This window comes from Anopheles gambiae, chromosome 3 (genome assembly GCF_943734735.2).
Source record: "Anopheles gambiae chromosome 3, idAnoGambNW_F1_1, whole genome shotgun sequence".
Taxonomy (NCBI): domain Eukaryota; kingdom Metazoa; phylum Arthropoda; class Insecta; order Diptera; family Culicidae; genus Anopheles; species Anopheles gambiae.
The window spans coordinates 92,534,447-92,558,779 of NC_064602.1; the positions used below are offsets into that span (position 1 = coordinate 92,534,447).

General features: G+C 44.7%; 1 protein-coding gene and 2 long non-coding RNA genes across 4 annotated transcripts; 1 reads left to right on the top strand and 2 right to left on the bottom strand.

Moving 5' to 3' along the window:
• The first annotated feature begins 5,457 nt into the window (after positions 1-5,457).
• Positions 5,458-6,885, top strand: LOC133393471 (uncharacterized). Its single transcript, XR_009766180.1, has 3 exons — positions 5,458-5,548; positions 6,437-6,635; positions 6,715-6,885. It is a non-coding gene; the product is annotated as an uncharacterized LOC133393471 (long non-coding RNA).
• A 3,074-nt stretch (positions 6,886-9,959) lies between these two features.
• LOC1280745 (lipase maturation factor 2) lies at positions 9,960-15,356 on the bottom strand. Of its 2 annotated transcripts, XM_061657076.1 has the most exons (5): positions 15,203-15,289; positions 15,097-15,143; positions 14,634-14,928; positions 11,307-12,382; positions 9,960-11,228 (listed from the first exon to the last, which is right to left on the bottom strand). In XM_061657076.1, exons 3-5 carry the CDS (start codon positions 14,788-14,790, stop codon positions 10,398-10,400), a joined length of 2,064 nt encoding a protein of 687 aa, XP_061513060.1. In that variant the 5' UTR covers positions 14,791-14,928; positions 15,097-15,143; positions 15,203-15,289; the 3' UTR covers positions 9,960-10,397. The 2 variants fall into 2 exon arrangements, with proteins under 2 accessions (XP_061513060.1, XP_061513059.1); XM_061657075.1 differs by lacking the exon at positions 15,097-15,143 and having other exon boundaries at positions 15,203-15,356.
• A 436-nt stretch (positions 15,357-15,792) lies between these two features.
• On the bottom strand, positions 15,793-16,439 carry LOC4577688 (uncharacterized). The gene is made up of 2 exons (XR_009766094.1): positions 16,257-16,439; positions 15,793-16,163 (listed from the first exon to the last, which is right to left on the bottom strand). It is a non-coding gene; the product is annotated as an uncharacterized LOC4577688 (long non-coding RNA).
• Between the last annotated feature and the right edge of the window lie 7,894 nt (positions 16,440-24,333).

Genomic DNA, 24,333 nt, shown 5'->3' on the forward strand with positions numbered 1-24,333 from the left:
GTCGTTTCCATCCACCAGCGACGAAGGATCCGATGGAGGGACGGTCCGCCAGGGTCCTGAAATTGGCCAACCAACTTACATACTCTCTTTCACTCTTCTTCTCCCACTTTCTCTAACCCACACCCAGCTGAAGACCACTAAAAGCGGGATTAGAGAACGCTTGCAGGAATACCGCCCGCTTAACCGCGCAAGAAGGAAGAATGCAAGAATTGCCGGGACTTGCCGTTTATACATACGCGCCCATTCTTATCCCACATCCCACACACACACACGGCCACCACTCCAGCTGTAATGATCCCAATTTACTTACGCCCGTGAGCCAACACCCGAGCACACTGCATCAATAAGTGCACCTGCACCACTTGGTGGTTTTGGTGGACTTGTAGACTGGTCCTCTAACTTCGAAAAGAAAAGAAAAAAGTGCAAGCACGTGCGACACCCAAAAGAAAGTGTGAACTTTCGTGCGGCCGTAACCTAACTTTGGACCAACAATCTGGGCGGCGGCGGAATATTGGAGAAGGAAAGAGAAATCTTTCTACCGTACCAACGCCTTCCGACGGCTGCTTAAGGAGGATTAAGAATGCGTTAGTTCTTGGTTTGTTCTTTTGGGGTTTACTACAATGCTAACCAAAAATGGAACGGGGTGCTCTGTTAGTTTCGAGATTTGACCGAAAGGCGTGAGCGTTGGGAACGGTCTCACGTCCAGACGGGCGCCAACAGCTCCGACCAACCGACAGTGGACTGCGTCCCTAGTCACGTTCTTCCGTTTATCTTGGGCCATTTGCAACTTTGCCGGTGGGCAACCCGGTGCCACTTGCAAGCAAGTTGTTCGCTTCAAGCAAGCTGCCACTGTGTGTTTTGTGGTTCAAGTTATTTCAATGCTTCTCTGCATCTACCTTAAGACACCTAACCAACGAAACGAAACGAAACAAAACCTCACATAAAAAAATCCAACAACCATGGTGCAAGTTTTGCGCCTGCATTTGCAAGCGTAGACTAACAACGCAATGTTGGCCGTGGTGCGTGTAGCGGCCGTAGTGCCTTGAAGAATGGTGTCGCACTCGTTCGCTTGCTTGCCTTTGAAATGCAAATACAGATGAGACTGTTGAGAAGAAGAACAACGCACATTTTGCACAGCAAGTAATTAGGAAAGTAGCCTCGCAGGTATTAATCACATTTTCTCGTCTAACTCAAGGTAATGGGACGCTAACTGGAGAGAGAGACAGAAAAAAGCACGATCGTTTCCCTTTCTTCCTAGAATGTACAAAGCGTTTGGCAGCGATTGCAAACCAAGGTATCGTCGAAAGGCGGAAGAAAGAAACCCGCAGCTTACCTTGAGGAGTAGAATTAGCTTTTGTTACTTAATGAAAAAACAAGATACTATTTCTAGGAATACACAAAGCACGACGCAATTACACTAAAAGGATACGGTGCATTGCACATTGAATGACTAGCCGAGTAGTGAAGTAGAAAGACATGTCGAATGTTTGTGGTATTTTAGACACTGTTTTGCTTATCTATTACAGGTACAAAAGTGTTTTTCCAAACGACAAGAAGCATTTGTCATCATTCACCACAATTGCTTTCAATTTATCCATTCGCCAGCTATAGAAAACAGGAACGGTGTGCTAACAGAATGATACCTGGAGCTGTAAGCCTCAAATGCAAAGTTTTCTAAAGAAGCCGTCACAAAAAAACACTGCGAAATAAACTGCACGATGAAAGCACACGTAGAAGAGGAAAAGGAAACAATAAATGCTGCATAGTAGTGACGACTTCCACGCAAAAGAATGCTTCGCGCAGATGCTTCTCACGCTTTCTGTAGAGTGAGAAAAACACTGCTACAGTTAGATGGACCCAAACCCACGCAAAGGACACAAACGCGCAAACTTCCTCTAAAATGCAAAGCTAACATACGAAATAGTGTAACTGCCACGAAGGGGCTGGTGCTGTTTGGCGCTGTCCTTCGGTGGAAATGCGCGTCGTCTTGAAACGAGTCCGTGCTCGAAAGGATTTACTATAAGTTTGGAGTTCGTGTCCATTTTCCATTTTTTGCACCGACAATAAGCATGACGGCTTTTTTAACAAAATTTAAGGCAGTATACTACGATGACCGGTCTCGTGGTACTGTCGTCAACTCGCAGACTTAATGCTTAAGAAGAAGAAGAAGAAGAAGAAGAAGAAGAAGAAGAAGAAGAAGAAGAAGAAGAAGAAGAAGAAGAAGAAGAAGAAGAAGAAGAAGAAGAAGAAGAAGAAGAAGAAGAAGAAGAAGAAGAAGAAGAAGAAGAAGAAGAAGAAGAAGAAGAAGAAGAAGAAGAAGAAGAAGAAGAAGAAGAAGAAGAAGAAGAAGAAGAAGAAGAAATGCGTAGGTAATAAATGTAATAGTACATGAATAAAAAATACAACAACACAATTAAAAGATTGAAGAAAATCAATCATAATAAGAAGAAAAATAATAAAAACACAATTAACTGTTGAAATACAAAATTTAATTAATAAATAAAATGAAATTTAAACTAAGAAAGATATCTCAGAGCAAAAGATGAACGGTGCAAAATATGCAAAAACATTCCATCGTCAAGTATTCTTAGTAGGATATTTAGATTTAAAGGATACAAAGGGAGCTTGCTTGGGAGACGTAGATAGAACAGGAAGCAGTGATGCACTGGAACGAAAATAGTGTGAGAAAAGCGTCCGTTTACGCACCAGTTCCTGTTCTAGAGCAGAAAAATAGTGGAGTACCTACTAGCGATCCCGTGTGGCATAATGATGACGATACAGAGATAGACCGGCACAAATAAAACAGTACCCCTGGCAGGGAGTTGAAACGAGCCCGATGGGAGGATAACAAAAACCACAACGTAGAGATAACACACACACCCCCTCCAGCTTTCGGTGTTGGCACTTTTCGTTCGATTTTCTTCGAAACGGTGCACAAAACCGCGCCTCTAGGTGGTACTAGGTTTGGCATGCAGACCCGTCAAAGTATGCAAATTACAGCAAATAAATTCACACACCCATTCCGGCCCGGCTCGAAAGGAAAAATGAAGATGCTACGGTAGGCGAGGTAGAAAGGGCAACACAGCCACAGCATCGTTTCCGTACGTTGTTTTCTCAGTGACGCGTTGCCATGTCCGCCTTCTTCCGTACCGAGCGGCCCAACCGACGCAACCGAAACACCTTCAACTCGGTGCAAAACGGTACCCAAAACGGGCATCACCCGAAACCCGGAGATGCGAAATAAAACAGGTGAAAATGAAGATAAACTCACACACACACATATGCACGTGTGGCATAATGTGTAAAACAGCTAGCATGTTAAATAATCAAAAAGCCATTCCGTCTGTCGCCATCTGTACCGTCGTCGTTGTGTCACTTAGTCAAGTCCGGGAGCACCGTCATGCTATCATCAGGCCACCGGAGTATCTCGCACCATCTTGCAAACAATTGCGTTCCATTGGGCTGGGCTTGCAGGCTCCCTCGTTCCGTCCACACCACCATTATGGTGATGTTCTGCCACGACAGTAGTCCTTCGCTTATCATCGCACCGTTGATATGGTCCGCACTTTGGCACTCAGACATGGGCACACGGGCATGCTCGTCAGCAATTTCTTCCCCGGAGAACGAAACGACCAGTTGTGCTGCTGCCACAAACCCACAAACGAGCAGGTTGTAGGAATGTATCATAAAAACGCCGAGATTTTATGAGAATTGATAGGTTAAAAGAACAATGCGCTCCAGCGGTTGACATGAAAAAGGTGTACTAAATTTACATACCTTTCCATGTTTTATGTGCGCGCGAGAGTTCCTTTTGCGGTGAGTGCACTCTTCCGAACCCATAACACCGACCGGGATTTATAGCAAAGCTATCAATTTTGCCGATCGTAATGATTCATCATCTCAAAAACTGCGATAATAACACAACCCACAGGGAGCAAAACATCAAGAGAGTGCGAGATGAAGAGGGGAAGCTCTCGCAGCTCTGAGCGCTAGCGTCCCGAGGCCATTCTTCAAATTCAATTATGAGTGTCAATTTAGCGATCCAGAAAGTGAGTCTTAAAATAATAATTTCCCACCATTGTGACCACCCCGGAATCACGTTGACCGAGGACGTTTGCGCTCTAAAACTTCTAAAGCTCTAAAACCACAGCGCGACAAAATCACCCAGCAGACTGCACTGTCTCGATCATAATTCAGTCATCCTGAGTGTGCTGGATGGAAGTAGAGCGCGAAACTTGTGCCCTCTCCCCTCGTACTGGCACCGGATTGCACCGGAGCGAGATTGTAAAGTTTAATGGTAGAAGATTTTTCTTTACGACCTTTACCCCCGGGGGTGAAAGCTCTCGGTTCTGCCACGTTCGAGTGGCTTTTTAGTGGCCTGGTGATGTCAATTTTCACGATTTTCCAATGTTTGATGCTTTTCTGGGGCACTATTCCGGCCGAGGGCACTCTACTGTTGGGAACGAACGAGCAACAGGTCGTTCTTGGGTTAGATACTAGAACACAGGAAAGTTTAGCTTCCTGCCTGAGTGGAGGGAAAGTTTTAACCGAATTAGTAAACACTTTCCCAAGGAACTGGAAGGGTTTCCATTTAGCACTTGCTTGAAGTTAGTTGCAATGTATTCTGTAGCAAGGGGAGGCAACTGTCGCCTCGCAATCCAACCTAAACGAAACAAAACACTAAAGACAAAGCTAAAACAGATATTTTTTTTTCAATTTATTTGAACAAATGCTAGTCTCTATTCCTATTCTCTATCGACTTACCTGTAAATCCGCCAAGGAAGTCACCAATATCCCAAATTCTCCTAGGACTGCAACACATCCGGCACACCCGGCAGGTGAAGAAACAGTCTCGGTGACATTTACATACGGCTAACGAGCTGTCAGCAGTGTGATCCGAGCATCCGAGCAAGCCGAGAGTTTGTCGCGGTGGAACATATGAATCAACATACCATTGGAAACTATCCTCGCGCGAAGAAGAAAAGGAACCATTGTGCTACAAAATGCACCACAGAAGTGTACGCGGGGACATCTTCTTTCCGGTGTTACGATCCATCACATCAGTCTATTCCTCGTCTGGTAGATACTTCCGGTGTTGGGGAGTGAACTGCTGAAAGAAGAAAAAAGTATTGTGCATCTTCCGAGACAGAGTGTGATAGTGCTGTTTTGTTTTGTTGGGCGTTGAAGAGGAGCATTGTGGTTGACGCGCGCGCGTTAGTGTGTAAATCGAAATTGAACGAGTTTCGGTGTGAGTGACAAAGGCGCGCTAGACGTGGGGAGCCCGAATACTACTCCACCGCGAGGTAAGGATCTTGCGCTCACCGTGTTGTTACGAATCACGATCTGGAAAGATAAATTCCCTCTCCTACTTCCAGATTGCTGTCGGCTCCTCGGCGCCATTGTGCCATGATCCGGAGTAGTGGAATGGAAAAGCACAAAACACATCTTCCGGACTGCCGGAAGCTTAACGTCACCGATGGAATCCCCGGCCCCCTCCGGCTTGTTGTTGTTGCACGTGCTGCAGTACCTTTTTAAAAAGGGGAGCGAGGTATTTTCTTACGTTCGTCTTTACGACGCAAAGCGAGACGTCCTCAACAAAACGTCCCACACACACACACACAGGCAGGCGTTTGTGGTTGCGTGCCCGGTGCAAGTGCATCTCGCCACACCGTCAGAGAGATAAATTATACGAACATGTAGATACACACACAAGCACGCACACGGCCTCCCCCGTGTGGGCGGAAATCAAGAAATGCATCAAGAAAGCTGTGCCGTTCGGGGCCGCCTTTCGCGCCATACTTTCTTCAGGGATTTTTATGCCTTTTTTGCCAGCCCCTCTCTAACCCGGTGTGACGCTTACGCCGGTACACATTTCATTTCTGCCGGATACGCCGCAAATGCCTTCGTCGCCCCGAGACCGGAGATACCACTCTCGGTTCCTCGGAACCCTCCTCGACGGAAGCTACCCACGCACATGCATAAATGTTTGCACAGGAACCGGATGAGCGATGGAATTTGTACCGCAAAGAAAGCAAACGCTAACTTCTTGCACTTCATTTCTCGTGCACTATAAATGCAATCTCGCAGAAGGTTTCATTGCATCCGCCTGTCGGCATCGTTTAAAAGCGAACGTGTGTGTGTGTGTGTGTGTACACTTCCATCGGTACCAGCTGTCGGAAAGCTCAGGATGGCGTCTTGGATTATTACTGCGGGTTTGGTTTTGTGTGTGAATTTTTACTTCTCTCTCTCTCTCTCTCTCTCTCTCTCTCTCTCTCTCTCTCTTTCTGTTCCGCTCAACTAAACTACACCAAACTTAACACAATTCAAAAACTGGAATCAAACGGAAAGTTTTTCCATTATGTGCTGCACAAACAGCAATTTACTGTAAACTACCACTACTACTACTACTACTGTGGGTGTTGCTTTTCATTTCCAGTAATGCATGCGGTTGACGCGCTACCTTCGCACGAAAACTATCTTTCCGGATTGCATTTGTCTCAACGGAAGGCGGAAAGACGAAAGAGTGAAGCTATGCCTCAAAATCCTTAACAACCAAAACGGAATGCGATAAATGGGCTAATTTGTTCGCATGGAAACACTACACTTTGCAGTCTTGGAATGCCGGCACGGGAATGGTAAGTGTGATGAGATGTTACCTAAAATTGTGAAACTTTTCGTCTGAATCTCTTTCCGGTCGGAATTAATGTTGCTAAGTAATAACGCGCTTGTTTCTGGCTGATGGCTCCAGCAAGGAAAGACGGTTAACATTATGCATATTTTCCGTGGAAAAGAAAAGTTGATACCTCAGAATTATAGCTACTTTCAATTGCTTGCACGGTTTCGAAGTAATTCTTTTCAGTTTTTAGTTGGTCTTTAAGCGCGATGGAGTCCTAAACTACTTTATATCGTTGAACATCGATGGGCATGTCCCCTCTATACCAAATATCTATTGTCTTTGGAGGAACTTGTAGATCTTCTATCAGTGCTTTCAAACCAACTCCCTTCAATCGATCATGTGAGCGCTGTGTTTTATGTTTTACGCGATCATGTTAGCGCTGAATCAGCATAGCTGTTCTGAGGCTCTTATCACTGAAGTCAGACCTCCAGAAGTATACACTGTACAGAAGACAAGGGGACAACTAAATTGAAATGGAAGAGATGACCATCTGTAAAATGGGATCTTTCATCCCAAATTTGAGACATTGCAAGAAATCTCATGGTGACTTCAAAGCTCCAACTCTTTGGCATGAAATGTTTTTTTAAGAATCAGATTAATTTTGACCAATTTTGAAAGGAGCATTGACTCTTTTATCGTAATGTCCTGGAAGTCTTAAAACAGCTTCATCACGAAGTGGACAGCGAAAGTTCACAATATTCTATAGATCTGGATCTAAAATGAAGAAGTCATCTGAGTAGAGCTTAGAGCAAAGCATACTACTTAAAGTAATGTTTTACTAGGTCTCCATTTTAAAGCATTTTAAACACCCTATTGAACCACAGTGGCTTTCATGGACATAAAAACGACGGTTCATGTTGACTCTTTTGTTCATTTTGTTGAAGTTCTCAGAGATGGCAGTTTTGTTTTTCATAAAAAAAGCCCAAGGCTTCCAACGTTCCTGAGAACTTCAAATATTCTTCAATGTCCAGTTGTTTATTTTTTCTTTCGGAGTTCTGTGAATTTTCCATGGATCCAACTAATGTAGCACTTCTTGTAATAACTATCATCCAGCCCCTTGAAAACCATGAGAAAAATACATTTCTTTGGCTCTTTTTATCTTTAAATTAAAACTCCTTCTCCCATTAATGATATCTTGACAAGGGAAGCAAAGCACTCCTCTCTCCGGAATGATAGTTAAAACTTTGTTTTCATTGCACTTTTCACCCATTTTGCTGTTTGTCAATCACCTCTACCTCTAATGACATCGCCACTTCACAAACTTAGTGCATCCTACCGCCATCACCATCCGCTTCTTAACGACACCGAAACCTTCGCGAGAAACTGATCCGAAGATGGTCTCACCGGTGCCGAGGGAAAACCGCAACCGTGACATCGCAATTCGCTCGGTCGTCCCGTATTATCAAAACCACCCCGTTTGGTGAACCGTGCGGGCCCACACGCGTATCCAAGCCGATGAAACACCGCTGAAATAATGCAGATTCCTTGTACCGGATGGAACCGAAGGTATTAGCGGATAAGGCGACCACGACGATGATGACAACGCCTCGCACCAAGATAGACATCTTTTCACGCTCGAGAGAGCAGCCCCGTACGTAGCCGCAACACCGCACTGTAGCCGAGCGTCGAACAACCGTCTTCTGCACGGTACAACGGTGCTAGCAAATGCATTAAATTCCAGCCGTTTGAACCCCACCCTCCCCCCACCCTCAGGCTTGCAACCATGCAGCAAGGGGATTACATGGTCGGGCAAAACTTAAATCCAAAGCAAACCCCAATCCCAAGAGCGATGATTCAGCACGGGGCCCCTCCTTGGGTGCGCGTCCCTGTGCAAGGCGACGAATGGGGATTGTTGTGCACTTGCTGCAAGTACCGGTGGGATAAGTACCGAGCTGCCATTTCCTTATTGCTTCTTACTTTCACACTTTCACGGAGCTCGGCTCATCCCGGGGTAAGTGTGTGTGGCATTAAAAAATAATCTTTCCGAGCAAGATGACGAACCCTCCTATCCCTGGGACGATGATCGAGTACAGCGTATCCACCAGTCAATCATTTACCACAATTGCAGAAAAACCCCTCAAAAACAATTGGACACTGAAGCTCAAAAATGCATCCGCAAAACACGGCACTGCAACATCGGTCAATTATTCATCCGCCCATCCATCAATCCGCCATCACACCGGGCCGGGCACCACATTTCCGAAAACTGCCCGACGACCTACGACGGACACACAGCACAAAATGCACAGTGCTCCCTTCCTTCAATTCTTCGAGTTCAAGTTTCGAGGTTTTTTGTGCCGTCGCTCTCCCACTTACCTGTTCGTTGCTTGCTTCCCTGCCCGCTGCATGCAGACACACACAGAGATACAAGAAATGCAAATTACCCGAGCAAGCTGGATGGCTGATGATGATGACGACGATACCAGCTGCTGGGCAGCATCTGTGCCGATGCCACAAAGGAGGACGGGAACGAAGCGAAAGAAATCGTCGTCCCCCGTATCTATAAATTTTCCACACTTCAAACGCTTCCGGTTTGCAGCAGACGAGCAAGTGAACCGATTCCGATTCTGAGGCACCATCCATTCTTGCCTCCCCAAAACCTGGCGCGAGCAACAGAGGCCTGATGGAGACGACGCTTAAATCTACGACAATGGGTAGCATGCACTTTTCCGGAGAAAAATCGCACCGAGCTTCTCTGATCTTATGAATTATTGCTTACCTACGTCAGGAGGTTGGGCCGGCGATAAAGGATGGGATAAGGATGCAACGTGCAGCAGCAGAACCCCCTCCCCGTGCGCCACACCAGAGCTTGCCGGAATAGTTCTATTTTCTCAAATTTGCCGCATGACTTCAGGAGAGGGGAACCTGCTGTTCCAGTGCCTACCTTCCCCCGGTGTTCAATACCGTTTGCCGTAGTGCCGCTGTGCCGATGTGTTTAACAAATCTTTCTAAAGGTTCGGACTGCGATTCGGTAGCTCAGAGACTCCCCGCCCCAGTACCGGACACGGTACGAAAACTCGGCCCTGTCGGAAGCTGATGAAAAATGCAAACGCTACGTCTCTAACAAACGGACGGCCTCTACTGACCCGTCATGTTTGGCCCGTATTTACTCGTGATATTTTTGGGATCTACCGGATGTGTGTGTGTGTGCGCTGAAGGAAAAATCACTTCACATTCACTCCTTCACAGTGCAAAATTGTTCAACCGGAAACGAAAAAAAATGGAGGCTTTTAACTAAGCAAAAACGAACCGATCACACCTGATCATGTTGAGATATTGCGGATTTTTTTTGTGTGATAATGTGTCTTTATTTGCACTTCTTTGCCTTAGAATCTATTCCGTGTGTGTGTGCCAAGGGAGATAGAGAAAACAGCCTGCAAGACTGCACAGAGTAACACAGCCTCTCTATCTACTGGAAAGCGGTGGATCGTCCTTTGTGTACACCCGGGAGGATACAAACGGCTGTCCGGTAACGCTCCGCAACAGGAAGTGAAGACGAGGTGAGATCTTTTCCGTATGGTGCAATGTGTGTGCAATTACATGTGTGTGCAACATGTGTGGTGCAATTACTCTCTAGCACGTGCGTGTACATATATGTCCTTCCTTTCCGCTCGCTTTGTGTGTGTTTGTGTGTGTGTGTGTGTGGGATGTTGCTAATAATTTGACTACAATTGACACCGTTTTGGCATTTCTTTTTTTGTGTTGTTTTGTGCCACTCCGCTTAAGTCGACTGACCAACTCGCTGCTGCTGTTGCTGTTGCGTGTATAACACCATCCCAGCGGCGACGAACAGTCCTATCAGCAAGTAGGAGCCCTCTATTGCTCCCACAAACCGACGCACCGCATCCAGCAACCAACGGAGCAACCAGTTCCACGAACCACCACCGCTGGACGATTGTTCCGCGGCCGTGCGGAAGTTCATCTGCCTCAGCTTGTCCCGCAGATGCGCATCCTCGCGGGAGAACACGTTAAAGTAGTCGGTGAGCCGTTCGCGCGTCCAAAACCCGCCGGCGGCCGCATCGGCGAACGAAGTGTACGCGAACCGGTACAGCGAGGTGCGCACGTACCGCGGCGCTTCCGCTGGGACGTGCCGGCTGTCGAGCAGATCGAGCACCGGTTGCTGATGGTCGAGCAGCCGCTGCACCAGCGGGTAGATCCACTTCTGGGCGTCCGATTTGGAGCCGGCGGCATCGTAGAACTTAAAGTCGAACCGCGGAAAGTGTAGCCAGCCGTACGGCAGCGAGGCAGCCCGCTCCACCGTCCACGGTTTGTACTGGAAGCCGTACTCGTGCCAGGTACCGTTCAGCTCGTCCCCGTACTCGAGAATGATTTCCCGGCGCATCGGGCGCATCTTGGTGAGGTGGCGGCCGTACTGGTTGACCACGTACAGGCTGTGCAGGCCGCCGTAGGCGCGTGTCATCACCGGCGAGGTGACGGCCGTGCTCGGAAGCAGCCGCGAGTGTGGAACAATCGACATGAAGAACACGGTAAACGCGACGATTGTCGATATGAGCAGGCCGAGATTTTTCGAAAACTGACGCATACCTTCCGCCTGCGGGAAAGAGGGATTTAAATGTGTGTGTGTGTGTGAGTGTTTGTTTATTTCATTATCGGCACAACTTTCGCTTACCAAACTGCCCACACTGTCCTGGGAGGAGAGTAGCTTCAGGAACTGTTTGACCAGCAGCACAAACACGAGCAGTGGCGCTGCCCGTATCATTGTCTGCATCATGTTCAGGTACTGGTCCTGGGTGAAGGTTGGCTGGAAGGTAAGCTGTCCGTCGTCCTTCGACACACCCACGCTGAAGCACAGCCACGAACCGACGACCATGAGCAGGCTGATCGCTTTCACCAGTCGGCCACCGTAACGGTCGGCCGAATCGTCCGTGCTGTTCGTTTGGCGTGCCGCTGTCCTTCCACGGCCAGCACGTCGGCGCGTGTCGTCCACCGCCAGCCGGTCCTGCACCCACACGACCAGCTCGTCCTCGTCGTCCAGCAGTGCAACCAGCAGCGTCAGCACGAGCGGCGACAGAAAGCCGTAGTTGCCGCACCCGATAATGTTTAGGTGCAGAAAGACGTGCCACCAGACGGCAAACCGGCGCACGGTCCGGCTCGGTGCGAAGAACAGCCACGGCACGACCAGCTCGCTCAGGTACACGTAGATCGTGCTGAGCCGGTGGAACGCGTCCGGCAGCTGGTACGTGTACCAGCTGTACGACGTCGGCAGTGGCATCGTTTCGTAGTGGCGCTTCAGCCCGTCCAGCGACCACCAGAGCGGGCAGCCGCTCGCCAGCTTCACCGAGCCGGACGCGAACATGAACCGAAACACGAGCCACTTGAGCAGCAGCAGCGCAATCGCCTCCATCGGATGCCGCCGGTCGGTGAGGCGGGTCGGCGCGAGCAATATGCACAGGAAGCCCGCCTCGAGCAGCAGATGGTCGGCCTGCTGCCGGAAGGATTGTGCTATCTGGACGAGCGAGAAGTACACCGACCACATCACGATGAAGCTAAGCAGCCGGCAGTGGGCGCGCGAGATGAGCCCCAGGAACGCGACGGTAGCGCCGACCAGACACAGCAAATCGATTGCCTCGTGACCGTGGCCCAGCCCGACGAAGGGCGCGAGCTGGAGCAGGCTGAGCCGCTCCTTCAGTGTGCCGTTTGCCAGTATGCGGCTCGCCGGCAGAATGCCCCCATCGCCGTACAGTCCTGTGGGGAAGGAGAAGAGATGAATCCGCGGGTAAAAGCACAGTCCGGTCCCTCCGGGTTTGGCGGGGTTCGGAATCTGAGATTAATCGAAGCGCTCTAATGGATGTCGGACATGTCGCGCTCGCCGTCTCCAATGTTCCGAAACGTAAAGGCCAGCGAACGATGACGAATGGGATTGTGCAACCGAGACGCCAGGAATCGATTACCGGCGAGTTTTCTTCTCAAATTGAGCGATAATTAAATTACATCATCGCTCGCTGTTGTTGTGCATTCGCATTCCCGTTTCGCTCGTGGGAGAAGGAATCAAATTGCCGATGATGACTGAGATGCGGTGGATCCATTTCAGCATACCCCAAGGAACACGGTCCAAAGGGCCCGATTTCAACAGCATCATTTAATGCCGTGTCTCTCGCTCCAAGGAGCCCAGGCTGTCATAGTTTGCCATCATTGATTTCTAATTCCTAATGTGCTGACGACCCGGTCATCGTTTCGTGGGCTGGCTGAATCGCAGACCGACAGGAGAGGCCAGATGAAAAGCGCGACCCCAGAAGATGATGAACCTTTCTTTCTAGCACGTGGGAGGGAATGAATCGCATCATTTTCTCTGACCCTGACGATTGGCAGAAACAAATCGATCTAATTTACGGTGATCCACTGGTACAAGTAGGAGACACTGAATCTTATTAAATTGGGCCAAGAAATTCAATTACTAAAACACATACACCCCTCTACAGACAGTCGAACAGTGGCTAACCACTTGGCAGATATGGTTTCAAAGCATTATTTAAACAGCTGGTCCGTGCGAGAGGGGTAAATGGAATTTGTTTTCAGTCATTTCGAAGAATGTATTTGGGCGAACAACGTTAAACCTCACAAGTCGAGGAATTTGGAGCGAGGATGCATTGGAAATGGGAAGTTAGTTTAAGGAATTAGCATTGACTATTCGAATCTTTTTTGTTCGAAACTCCATACGTTACGTTTACGTTTTGATAGTGTTGTACGGCACCAGTCGCATAGTATAGCTGCCAAATGCATTGTCTAACATCATGCCCATCTTGGGTTCAAATTTTGTATGAACCGATCCCTAAACACGCTGAAATGTTTATAAATTAATTGCTATTGCTATTCCACTCGCGTCTGTAAAGCGGAAATCCTTTTATGACATGACTGTTAAAATTGCGTTCGTTAGACGAATTTTACGATGTTACTACAATATTTCCATTGCCGTTGGCGTTAAACTAACGAGAAATACAACAACTCCAACCATTAAATTTTCATTAAACGGTTCTTTCTTATCGTCAGTAAACGCATTGAAGACGATTAGAAGAGCATTTAGCAGTAATAAAACGCCTCTGCGATATGTTTCAACAAAAAAAATCTTTCGTGAATTTTCATGAAATTTCATAAATTTCATTTGCTAAAATATTTACATGTATTCCCCGATATACGCCATACTCGGTATACGCGATGTTGCTATATGCTATTTTTTTAATTTATCAGTTGTTGGAGCAAATTGTACCGATTTGACGCATCAAATGTCAAATGCAATATAAATGCCCTTTTCATCAAATTTTAAAAACGATTTTATGCGGTACAAAATTGTAATCTTCAGTTGATATCAGATCAAATAACTAATTAAGTGGCTATAACCTACCACTTCAAGTATAATTATACGAAAATTATCTACAATTTGACTGAAAACCTTGAAATTCGACTTCACTAATATTCGACATACGCTATTCGCATTAATAACGTACATTGGGGAATACATGTACTAATAATTTGATTAAAATACTGAATTTTTATGAATTACATAATGTCTCCTGAACGCCTTCAATGCTGTGTAATCAAAATAGCAATTATTTTAAAAATCCTGAGAACTAACCTTCCAACTTTAGTATAATTAAATGCAAAAATTTAGCTAGACTGTCATTTACTTATATTTAAAATTGTTCACCTTGATGAGGAACCTGTTTTCCACTGCTTTACGCCCAAAAACGGACCAAAACAAGCCGACCATCTGACCGCCCGTTAAGTTAAGCGTTTTTCTCAGCCGAAGCGTTTCCGTTTGGCGTTTTCGCTCAATTTGTTACTTGGGCACTCTCTTTCCAGCCAAAGTGAGCGACCGCACGGTCGAACACACACACATACATTCGCACATTTGCAGAAGAATAACAAAAGCACCGGGTAGAAATGAAATCGATACAACAGACCCGAACTTTTTCGTGATTCCTTTGAAATTATTGCTTACCTTCCGCCTGACAATAGAAGCTCACGAAAGCCATCAGGTAAACGGCACACATCGAGCGCAGCAGCAAATTTCGCACCCGCGGCACATCTCCAACCTCATCTTCATGCTGTGGCCTTGGGTCGTGGTTTTTATCACTTCTGGCCTTTGCCTGCTCCATGCTTCTTGCAACTGTGTTTTGTTACGATTTATGACACAAATTTACAGCAGCAGCAGCATCCAAAATTGCCTACTCTACAGCCAAACATTCGCGAATTCACAGCACCACGTCTGTCGTTGAGCCAGCGTTTCGATGAGCCTAAAAATTAATACATTTCAGTTACACACAATACAAAACATTCTTTCCCAACACAACAAATTGCGACGCTGAGCCATCGAGCGCTTGCTCGGTACGTAGCGAACACCAACTACAAAATCAAAACAAAAACATAACCTAAACCCCCTTTTTCACTGCGCGGGAACTCACGAGGGAACTCTCCCACTGCGAATGGCGTCACTTTTTTTTTCCTTGTTCTGAAAAACAAAACCTTTTTTTGGATCGAAATTTTAACAAACTAAACCAATTTGCTCACTTTCGGATGCAATGCTTAAGGATTTAGAAACACCTGGCCCAAGTCACTGCTGGACGGGAAATGGGACGCGTGCGCTTGGACGGCTGAATTTCATAATACATTGGAGCCGGCGGGCACAGAGCCAGCCCCCAATGCCGGTGGTATCGATTGATAATCATCAGCCGGTAACCTGATACCGCGGGACGGCAGCGCGGCTTCATGGTAATGCTGATACTTTAAAATGCAATGGACAAGAACTGCAATACAATACTGCTCAATCATGAAGGCCCCCCCAGGACGGACTGACAAACGCCATTGCTATTGGCCAGAGGCGCACGTTATCTAATCAACCATTTAGAAATGGTTTTGGTCAAGCGCACACTTGTTCTATGGCTACCTGTAAGCACATGGTTCGTACTGCGTGGCGTCTTTCTGTCCCGGAGAAGAATAACCTTGGAAGAAGAGGACAAACCAAGCCGTGATTTTAATGCCGACGCAATCGAAAGAGATTCTTACCTGTACAAGAACAATCCATTTACCTCCATTTCTTTCTCCTTCAAAACTTAATCTTAATCTTAACTACAATGTAACCAACACAACAAGGGGACAAATTCAGTTCTTAATTTTTATATTTCTTCTTCACAATTCAGAAAGCAGTTGCGCACACAATTTCATTTCATAATTCACATGTCAGTACAGTTCATTTTCTAGTTCATTTTCCTTCGAATTCTCCGAATGTTCAACAGTATGCGTGCGCCTTAAAGTAATGTGGATCATCGTCATGAAACAACCACTTAAATTTCTGATAATTTTGTTGCCATACGAGAAGGCCGCCTGCTTTCGTAGCAGGGCGCTCCATGGTACGGCAACAAAATGTATCAGATTGGTAGAGTAGAATGTTTCCGGCAGCCTTCGTCTGGTACGCCATTATCTCACGCCACAGAGAATATTACACCGATCGTCTTCACTGGGCACGGTGAGGCTGCGAAGAAATAGAAAATGAAGAACAAATTGTTATAATAATTTTCCACATGGAGCTGGTTTCGGACTCCTTTACAAACGGATAAATTCTTACCTGGATAGAAGTAACGCGAAGTTATGAAGTGAATATTGTTCCCAAGAAAGAAACTCTTTTCAGTTCGGCGAGTTGAGAAGAAATGAAAGAAAAAGGCGGACAAAGCCTAGAAAAAACTTCACCAATACAACAAGCCAACTCCATCAAAACCCAACCAACAAATCTGCTGTCAAAATTCAAGCATGTGCTGGATTCCCAGTTAACAAAATAAGAACAGAGAGGTGCGTAGGCAAAATTGCACACAACTTTTTACTAATCTCTTTTTTTATAAATTATAAACCGACTGTTTTTACCTTTTCATTTGTCATACAGTGAACCCTCTCTTATTTGAGAGGCGATGGGACTGTCGAATAAGAGGGGTTTTCAAATTACAGAGGTTGAAAGTGAATGAAAGGTCCATACAAGACAAGAAAGAGACAGAACATTTAGTATGCAGCCTTAACTGTTGCTATAGGAAACTGCGAACAGAATCGCTAATTTGAGCATACATCTTTCAATAACCATGGCAACACCATACTCAAATAAGAGGGACACAGATTTCAGAGGTTTTCCAAATTAAAGGAACAAAAATGTACTGGAAATCAAGGGACTGTGAAAAATGTTCAAATAAGAGAGGTTTCTCAAATTGGAGAGGTGTCAAATAAGAGAGGGTTCACTGTATTTACGAGATTGCGCCAACGAAAAACATGCTTATTACATTTTAGAGTGGATTACCGATAACGTGTTTTATTTAAAATGAAAGCTTCATGCTGGCATAATTCACAGCCTATTCTACAATTTCCAAGTACCACAAATTCACTAAACGACCACTAAACGGGTTCTAAACGACTCAAGCTCTCTAACTAAACGAAATATAGAAAGACTTCGTTTAGCAGACGGCAAACGACTCATGCATTCTAAAAATGCAGTAGAACGTCGATTATCCGGGCATCTTGGGACCGGACGGTTGTCGGTTAGGGCGGTGGCAACGCTTTTTCGCATGCGATTTTATCGGACGGCCTGTCAAATTTTTATATGGGATTTGACAGATAACGTCGGACGACGCAAGGATAATGTATTTAGAACAAGGTGGAATGTATAATGAGGTGTAGTTATAGCGCTTTTGGCGATCCCCCCCAGGGCTCCGATTTTGACAGATGGTTTTCCGCTTGTATATGTATTGATGGATTGTTTACGTTTTGCATGGTCAATATTTGGTGGAGATCAATTTGGGTGAATATTTTAGTTTATTAGAACACAGTCCGTGATTTAAAATGGAAATTTCATTACCCCGCACCAGCCCTCCCCGATTTTTATACCGGAGCCCCCGGAAGAGAAATGTCAAGTCGAGAAATGTCATTTTGCTCTGAACAACTTCACCTTGTCATTTATAACACCTTGCTTATAACTTGACCTGATATCTTTACGGTCCTTGATTTAGAAGGTTGATTTTTATCGCTTTTGCTGGGCGACATTGTGGGGGACATCTGTCACTCTCTGCATACAAATTTCATTACCCCGCACCATCCCTCCCCGATTTTTATACCGGAGCCCCCGGAAGAGAAATGTCAAGTCGAGAAATGTCATTTTGCTCTGAACAACTTCACCTTGTCATTTATAACACCTTGGGACGACGAAATCGCACGTCCGACGTTATCTGTCAAATCCCATTTAAATCTCATATGATCAAATCGCATCCGATCAAGGATAATGTATTTAGAAGGTTGATTTTTATCGCTTTTGCTGGGCGACATTGTGGGGGACATCTGTCACTCTCTGCATACAAATTTCATTACCCCGCACCAGCCCTCCCCGATTTTTATACCGGAGCCCCCGGAAGAGAAATGTCAAGTCGAGAAATGTCATTTTGCTCTGAACAACTTCACCTTGTCATTTATAACACCTTGCTTATAACTTGACCTGATATCTTTACGGTCCTTGATTTAGAAGGTTGATTTTTATCGCTTTTGCTGGGCGACATTGTGGGGGACATCTGTCACTCTCTGCATACAAATTTCATTACCCCGCACCATCCCTCCCCGATTTTTATACCGGAGCCCCCGGAAGAGAAATGTCAAGTCGAGAAATGTCATTTTGCTCTGAACAACTTCACCTTGTCATTTATAACACCTTGGGACGACGAAATCGCACGTCCGACGTTATCTGTCAAATCCCATTTAAATCTCATATGATCAAATCGCATCCGATCAAGGATAATGTATTTAGAATTTGTCATTTATAACACCTTGGGACGACGAAATCGCACGTCCGACGTTATCTGTCAAATCCCATTTAAATCTCATATGATCAAATCGCATCCGATCAAGGATAATGTATTTAGAAGGTTGATTTTTATCGCTTTTGCTGGGCGACATTGTGGGGGACATCTGTCACTCTCTGCATACAAATTTCATTACCCCGCACCAGCCCTCCCCGATTTTTATACCGGAGCCCCCGGAAGAGAAATGTCAAGTCGAGAAATGTCATTTTGCTCTGAACAACTTCACCTTGTCATTTATAACACCTTGCTTATAACTTGACCTGATATCTTTACGGTCCTTGATTTAGAAGGTTGATTTTTATCGCTTTTGCTGGGCGACATTGTGGGGGACATCTGTCACTCTCTGCATACAAATTTCATTACCCCGCACCATCCCTCCCCGATTTTTATACCGGAGCCCCCGGAAGAGAAATGTCAAGTCGAGAAATGTCATTTTGCTCTGAACAACTTCACCTTGTCATTTATAAGGCTGCGCTCTGGCACCAATCGAACACGACAACCGACTCGAACAAACCCATATAATCATATGGAGGTGCACTGTCAGACACAAACAAACAAACAAGACAAACATGTCAAATCCCATACATTTTTCATGTTCGATGTCGTGTTCGATTGGTGCTAGAGCGCCGGGTAACACCTTGGGACGACGAAATCGCACGTCCGACGTTATCTGTCAAATCCCATTTAAATCTCATATGATCAAATCGCATCCGATCAAGGATAATGTATTTAGAAGGTTGATTTTTATCGCTTTTGCTGGGCGACATTGTGGGGGACATCTGTCACTCTCTGCATACAAATTTCATTACCCCGCACCAGCCCTCCCCGATTTTTATACCGGAGCCCCCGGAAGAGAAATGTCAAGTCGAGAAATGTCATTTTGCTCTGAACAACTTCACTTTGTCATTTATAACACCTTGCATCCGATCAGCGTTGCCACCGCCCTGACCGACAATGGCAGGCACAACACGAAGAAGAGACGACCCAGCCGTTTGGTATGGGAATTTTTGAGAACTAGGTAAATAATTCCAACAAAATTTGCTACACAGTTGTGAACTGGATCAAACTTTACACTTTTGATCTATTCCTTTCAAAAGTCTAGTTCAGCCTAATTTGATTTCCAATACATCACAGAAATGAGAAGTTTTCATTTGACGCTGCTTAAAGGTAACAGTCAGCTTCAAAGTGACAAAGAAGAAATATATTGCTCTTGCTCTTTTATTTTGTCTTTTTCACTACTGTACTGTAATGTAAATATGTACTGATTTTTATCGCAGCATAAGATTATACTGTTTCCTGAGTAAAAAAAGAGGATGATTCTGCAAACAGTACAAACACCATTGCAGTAGGGGAATTCATTTTTCTAATGTTTGTTTAAAAAAAGAGCATCATGATTCCGATTTAGTTTTACCAAACCTCGAATGGTATCAAATTTAAGCATTTTCAATTAGAACAAACACCAATTCAGTAGGAAAATGTAAATCCCTTTTTGAAATAAACGCAAGAACAACATTTTTATGACAGTTTCGAATAGTTGAGTGGCCGGCTTTAATTTACACTCTCGGATGCTGGTCAGTGGGTCACGCTCGACCTAAGCACCTAAGTGTGTGTTTCCTCTCCGTTCGTTACACCAGGCCAGGAGATGGCTGTACAAATTGGTGCATTACTTTTAATGTGCAGCAGCTTCACCATTCATAAATATGGAACAGTCGGTCCAGGTACTAAACGAACGATCACCCATACAAGCCCGGTTCCCCAACCGGCAGCCAAAAGTCCGAAATGGAACGACAATTCCATTAATGTCCCCTTTCGAACCCCACCGAGTGCTGCAGGAATAAATATATTCGCAACGGAAAATAATTTCCAAACTTATGCTCCAACCGTACTTACAAGCAAACTTAACCTTGCCGGTGCTGAGACTCTCATGGGTGTCGGGTAATTCCGTCTCCTTATCGACACACTTGTATGATGGGTCCATTTTCTCGTTTCGGAACGAAACATGATCCCCTTCCCCGCTTGGTGGCTCGTTGGTGTCGTCGTAAATATTATGTGCCCGTTGTATTTTTACATCACCCAACCCTTTAGCACGTTCTGGTTCAGCTATTTTTGGGTACTAGCACGATGGCTAAAATCCTTTCGCAGCTCGGAAATGAAACGGCCTGCCCTAAAAGGGATGGGAGGCGAGATACGGGACAAAATTGTCGTTCGATGATAAAGGTGTGGCAATTTATTACGAACGCTAAAATTGCTGGCATGGCGCTAGATAGAGTCGTCGGCTACATTAAGGGCTTTTATGCTAATCCCGTCTCGAGGGAGGGAAAGAGAGAGTGTATGTGTGTGTGTCCGTGAGTGGAAGGCTCCAAGGTACTTTTCGTTTATTTTTGTGTTGTGGTGGTGCTCCTTGTTGGTAGTAGCTTGTAACAAATATCTTCAAATCACTCAACCATATCGATGGAGCTTAGAAGCTTCAATATCCGGACTGTGTTTCCGATGGGTTTTGTGGGACAAAAATGTGTCACCAAAAAGGATTATTTCGTTGACCATTTGCTTGAAGAAGAGACGATTTGGCAGGGAGTGAGGCGTTGATACAGAATGTACGGTCATCCTAGTGTAGTTTCGGATGGATGAAATCAGGAAGGAAAGCTCACGCTACAAGTCTCCCGTTAGAGCTTTACCGACGTGTTTGCAACAATCGGATTTGGATGTACACAAAAGGATAAGAATGGATCTAAAAATGTTCTTTTCTAATCAACTCTGATCAGAATGGCAAAAAAGGATCCCCTGGTCTTAGATTTTACCCTCGAAACGTGTATAAATTCCACAAAGTTTTAGGAAATTGAGAATATAATAGACACTGTTGTACGACACAGTCAGCGCCTGATTGGGGTATTTTTATTCATGCATGCATCAGAACGTAATTTTGTATTATGGTAAATAAAGCCAATATTGTTAGAGAATGAAAAAAACGACAAATATTATACATATACGGAACCTAGGCTGATCTCACACCTTACACAGTAATCGGCATAATGAAACCGTTTTCCCCGATGAAGGGTGCAATTTTATCCGCGAACGTGGGAATGACTGTTTTACATAAGCACACCTCCCAGCCAGCTTCATGAATATTTAAGCTACTATTCGGTACTACTACTACACACGGGAACCACACGGGAAGCATGCAAGGATTTTATTTAGGCGTCAAATTTCATCACATCACGTCTGACACACTGAATGGAAGGAGTGGTACTATTGGAAGGAACTAATTTCGAGTCACTTGAGCGTACGGCAAAAAAAGGTCGTTGAGCACAACAAACGATATCTAATTGTGTGGATGAATTTGTTTTTCTTTGGGACATATTGTGAGAGAAACTGCTATAAAAATTAAGGCTTGAACATCAAGGATCAAACGACTGTTGAAACCCTTAGCTTCGGGTACAGCGTTAAGCATCATTGATTGTGGGATGGACCAACCATATCCTTTAATGTCGGCCCCAATGCTGTTGTTGTCCTTTCCCATTCTGCATCAATTGACTTCCCGTAAACGCTGCTGTGTGTCGTGTAATTTCTCCCCATGATTTTGCACCTCACGTTGGCCGTTTGTAAGGGGGCGTCGTATGGGAATATTGATGATGGGACGCATTACCATGTTATTTCTATGTTTGGTCAGCGATGGTGGCGATTGGCGTTAGCGAAGGTAAGGAAGCGTAACGATAAATCCTACTCTGCTCGGACAGAGATTGAGGGAATGTTGAGAGAAGTACGGTACAGTAGGAGAGGAAAGCACATAATATGTTTTCAAGCGTTCTTTCATCTTTCCAATGTTGACTTTTTGGTCTTTTGGCCATTAATTTGAATACTTGTGAATCACTTTAAGTGACGATTTTTTTAATCTTGATTTTTTTAATTATTAGGGCATATCACTGTTAAAATATCATTTTTACTAATTTTTCATCACACTCTATTTTTTTACACTAAATTTTAATTGGAACAATCTGTTTTTTTACTTATTTTGTTAGATGATCTTGGAGGCTTCCGACGTGGAAGTCGGGATAAGCGCGTTCTCGTGAGCAATTCCGGTAAGTTTTTACCCTAAATATGTCTACAATATTGAATGTTCTCTAGATGAACAGTTATCTTTTTGGAAATAACTCGATTCGATCCACACAAGTAATACTAAGGGCAATGGCAAGAGACTATAAACAAAGCAATTGACTCAAAACTGAAACATAGATAGTTGGAGAAGACACTTTTGTCTACACTATTAATTGAACAAAATAGCCAAAATAGTGTAAAAAATCAGACCAGTATTTAAAAATATTCATGGAAAACCAAGCATAACCATTCAATAAATTTTCGGAACTAGTGTTCTAAACATAGGCCATTTAATAGTCGTATTTTACCAATTTGACATGTCTGGTGTTGTATCTCAATGGTTATCAGGATAGTCGTCACTAAACAGTATTACCGCAATATGTAAGATCTGGGTCCATACAAGATTTGAGCCTAGGATGGGTGTGCTATGTTTCTGTTAGGTAGTACGACTAGACGACTATACCACGGGGCATTGACTGAAGGCTGACCTAAAGAAACCAATTTAACCCACACTAGAGACGCGTAATCAAACCATTCCAGAGTAAATTATAAAAAAGATACGAAACGGTCTATAATAACAACTAGCGATAAGGATACGCACGCAAAATGTTAGCGTTAAACAGTTTGTGTTCGCTAGCATATTCTTTCAACCTTCCTTCCTTCCTTCTTTTTGCATAAAACTTCGACCTGCTTGATTATTCCGTAATAAATATTGTCTTGGTAGTCCGCGCTTGCAAATCACGTGGGAAAACCTTACGCCCCACGTGCCGTCGTTACTCATAGCAGCAGATAGTACAACTTCTAACTCATCCACGCCACTTTACTTTCACCTCTTCCGTTACTTTATTTTCTTCATCTTATTACGTATGCTTGTTGCCCCCATTTTCCGAGAACTATTTTTGCCCTTTTCATCCTTTAAATCCAGCAGCAGCAGCAGCAACAGAACGCTACATAAAAAAACACACCGGAAAATGCAAGAGATGCTATGCTTCCCCTGGCTTTTTGCGCCATTCGGGTGGGAATTCAGTTTTCTCGAGTGCCCCAATTTACATATTTTTATGTGCATTCATAAATAGTAATCAAGAAATACTTTTACTTTCTTGGCGCTTTCTTGTTGGGGTGAGATTACTGTCCCACAGTGGGACTGACTGGCGGGTGTTGGTGCTGTGGGAAATGCTGCTGTGGAACTCATCCGACGTAGCACTTGCTCTTGTGAGCTTTGCTTGGTGCTGCTGTGTTTAAGTTATAACAAAATTGCTTTACCGTTAGATGAGGTAATTGGTGCATTGTAAATTCTTATTTGCCAAGACAGTTGAAGCTTATTTTAAATAATCTTATTAAAGCTAGATAAATAACTTTGAAAAGGCCTAGTTTTGTGTAAGGCATTTAGATGTCTCACAATAATTTTCAACAAGCCATACTCAATTCTTAACCAAACGATTCTTGAAATTCATCCACTCTTTGTCGCATTCATGTGGAAAATGGATAATTTCTGAGCAAAACAAAAATCACAAATTGAATAGGACAATATTCATTATATCGCTCTCCTTCCTGCTACGAAGACGGTCGAAAAGCGCAATTAATATCGCCATAAATATTCAAGATTAATTTCGATCCTTGGAATGGGCCATCCCGCTGCAGTTGGCGTACAAAACAAACCAGCAAACAACCCCAAACTCCCATTTTCTTTCGCCTTTCTCCACGGGAAGGAAATAGACTTACTGC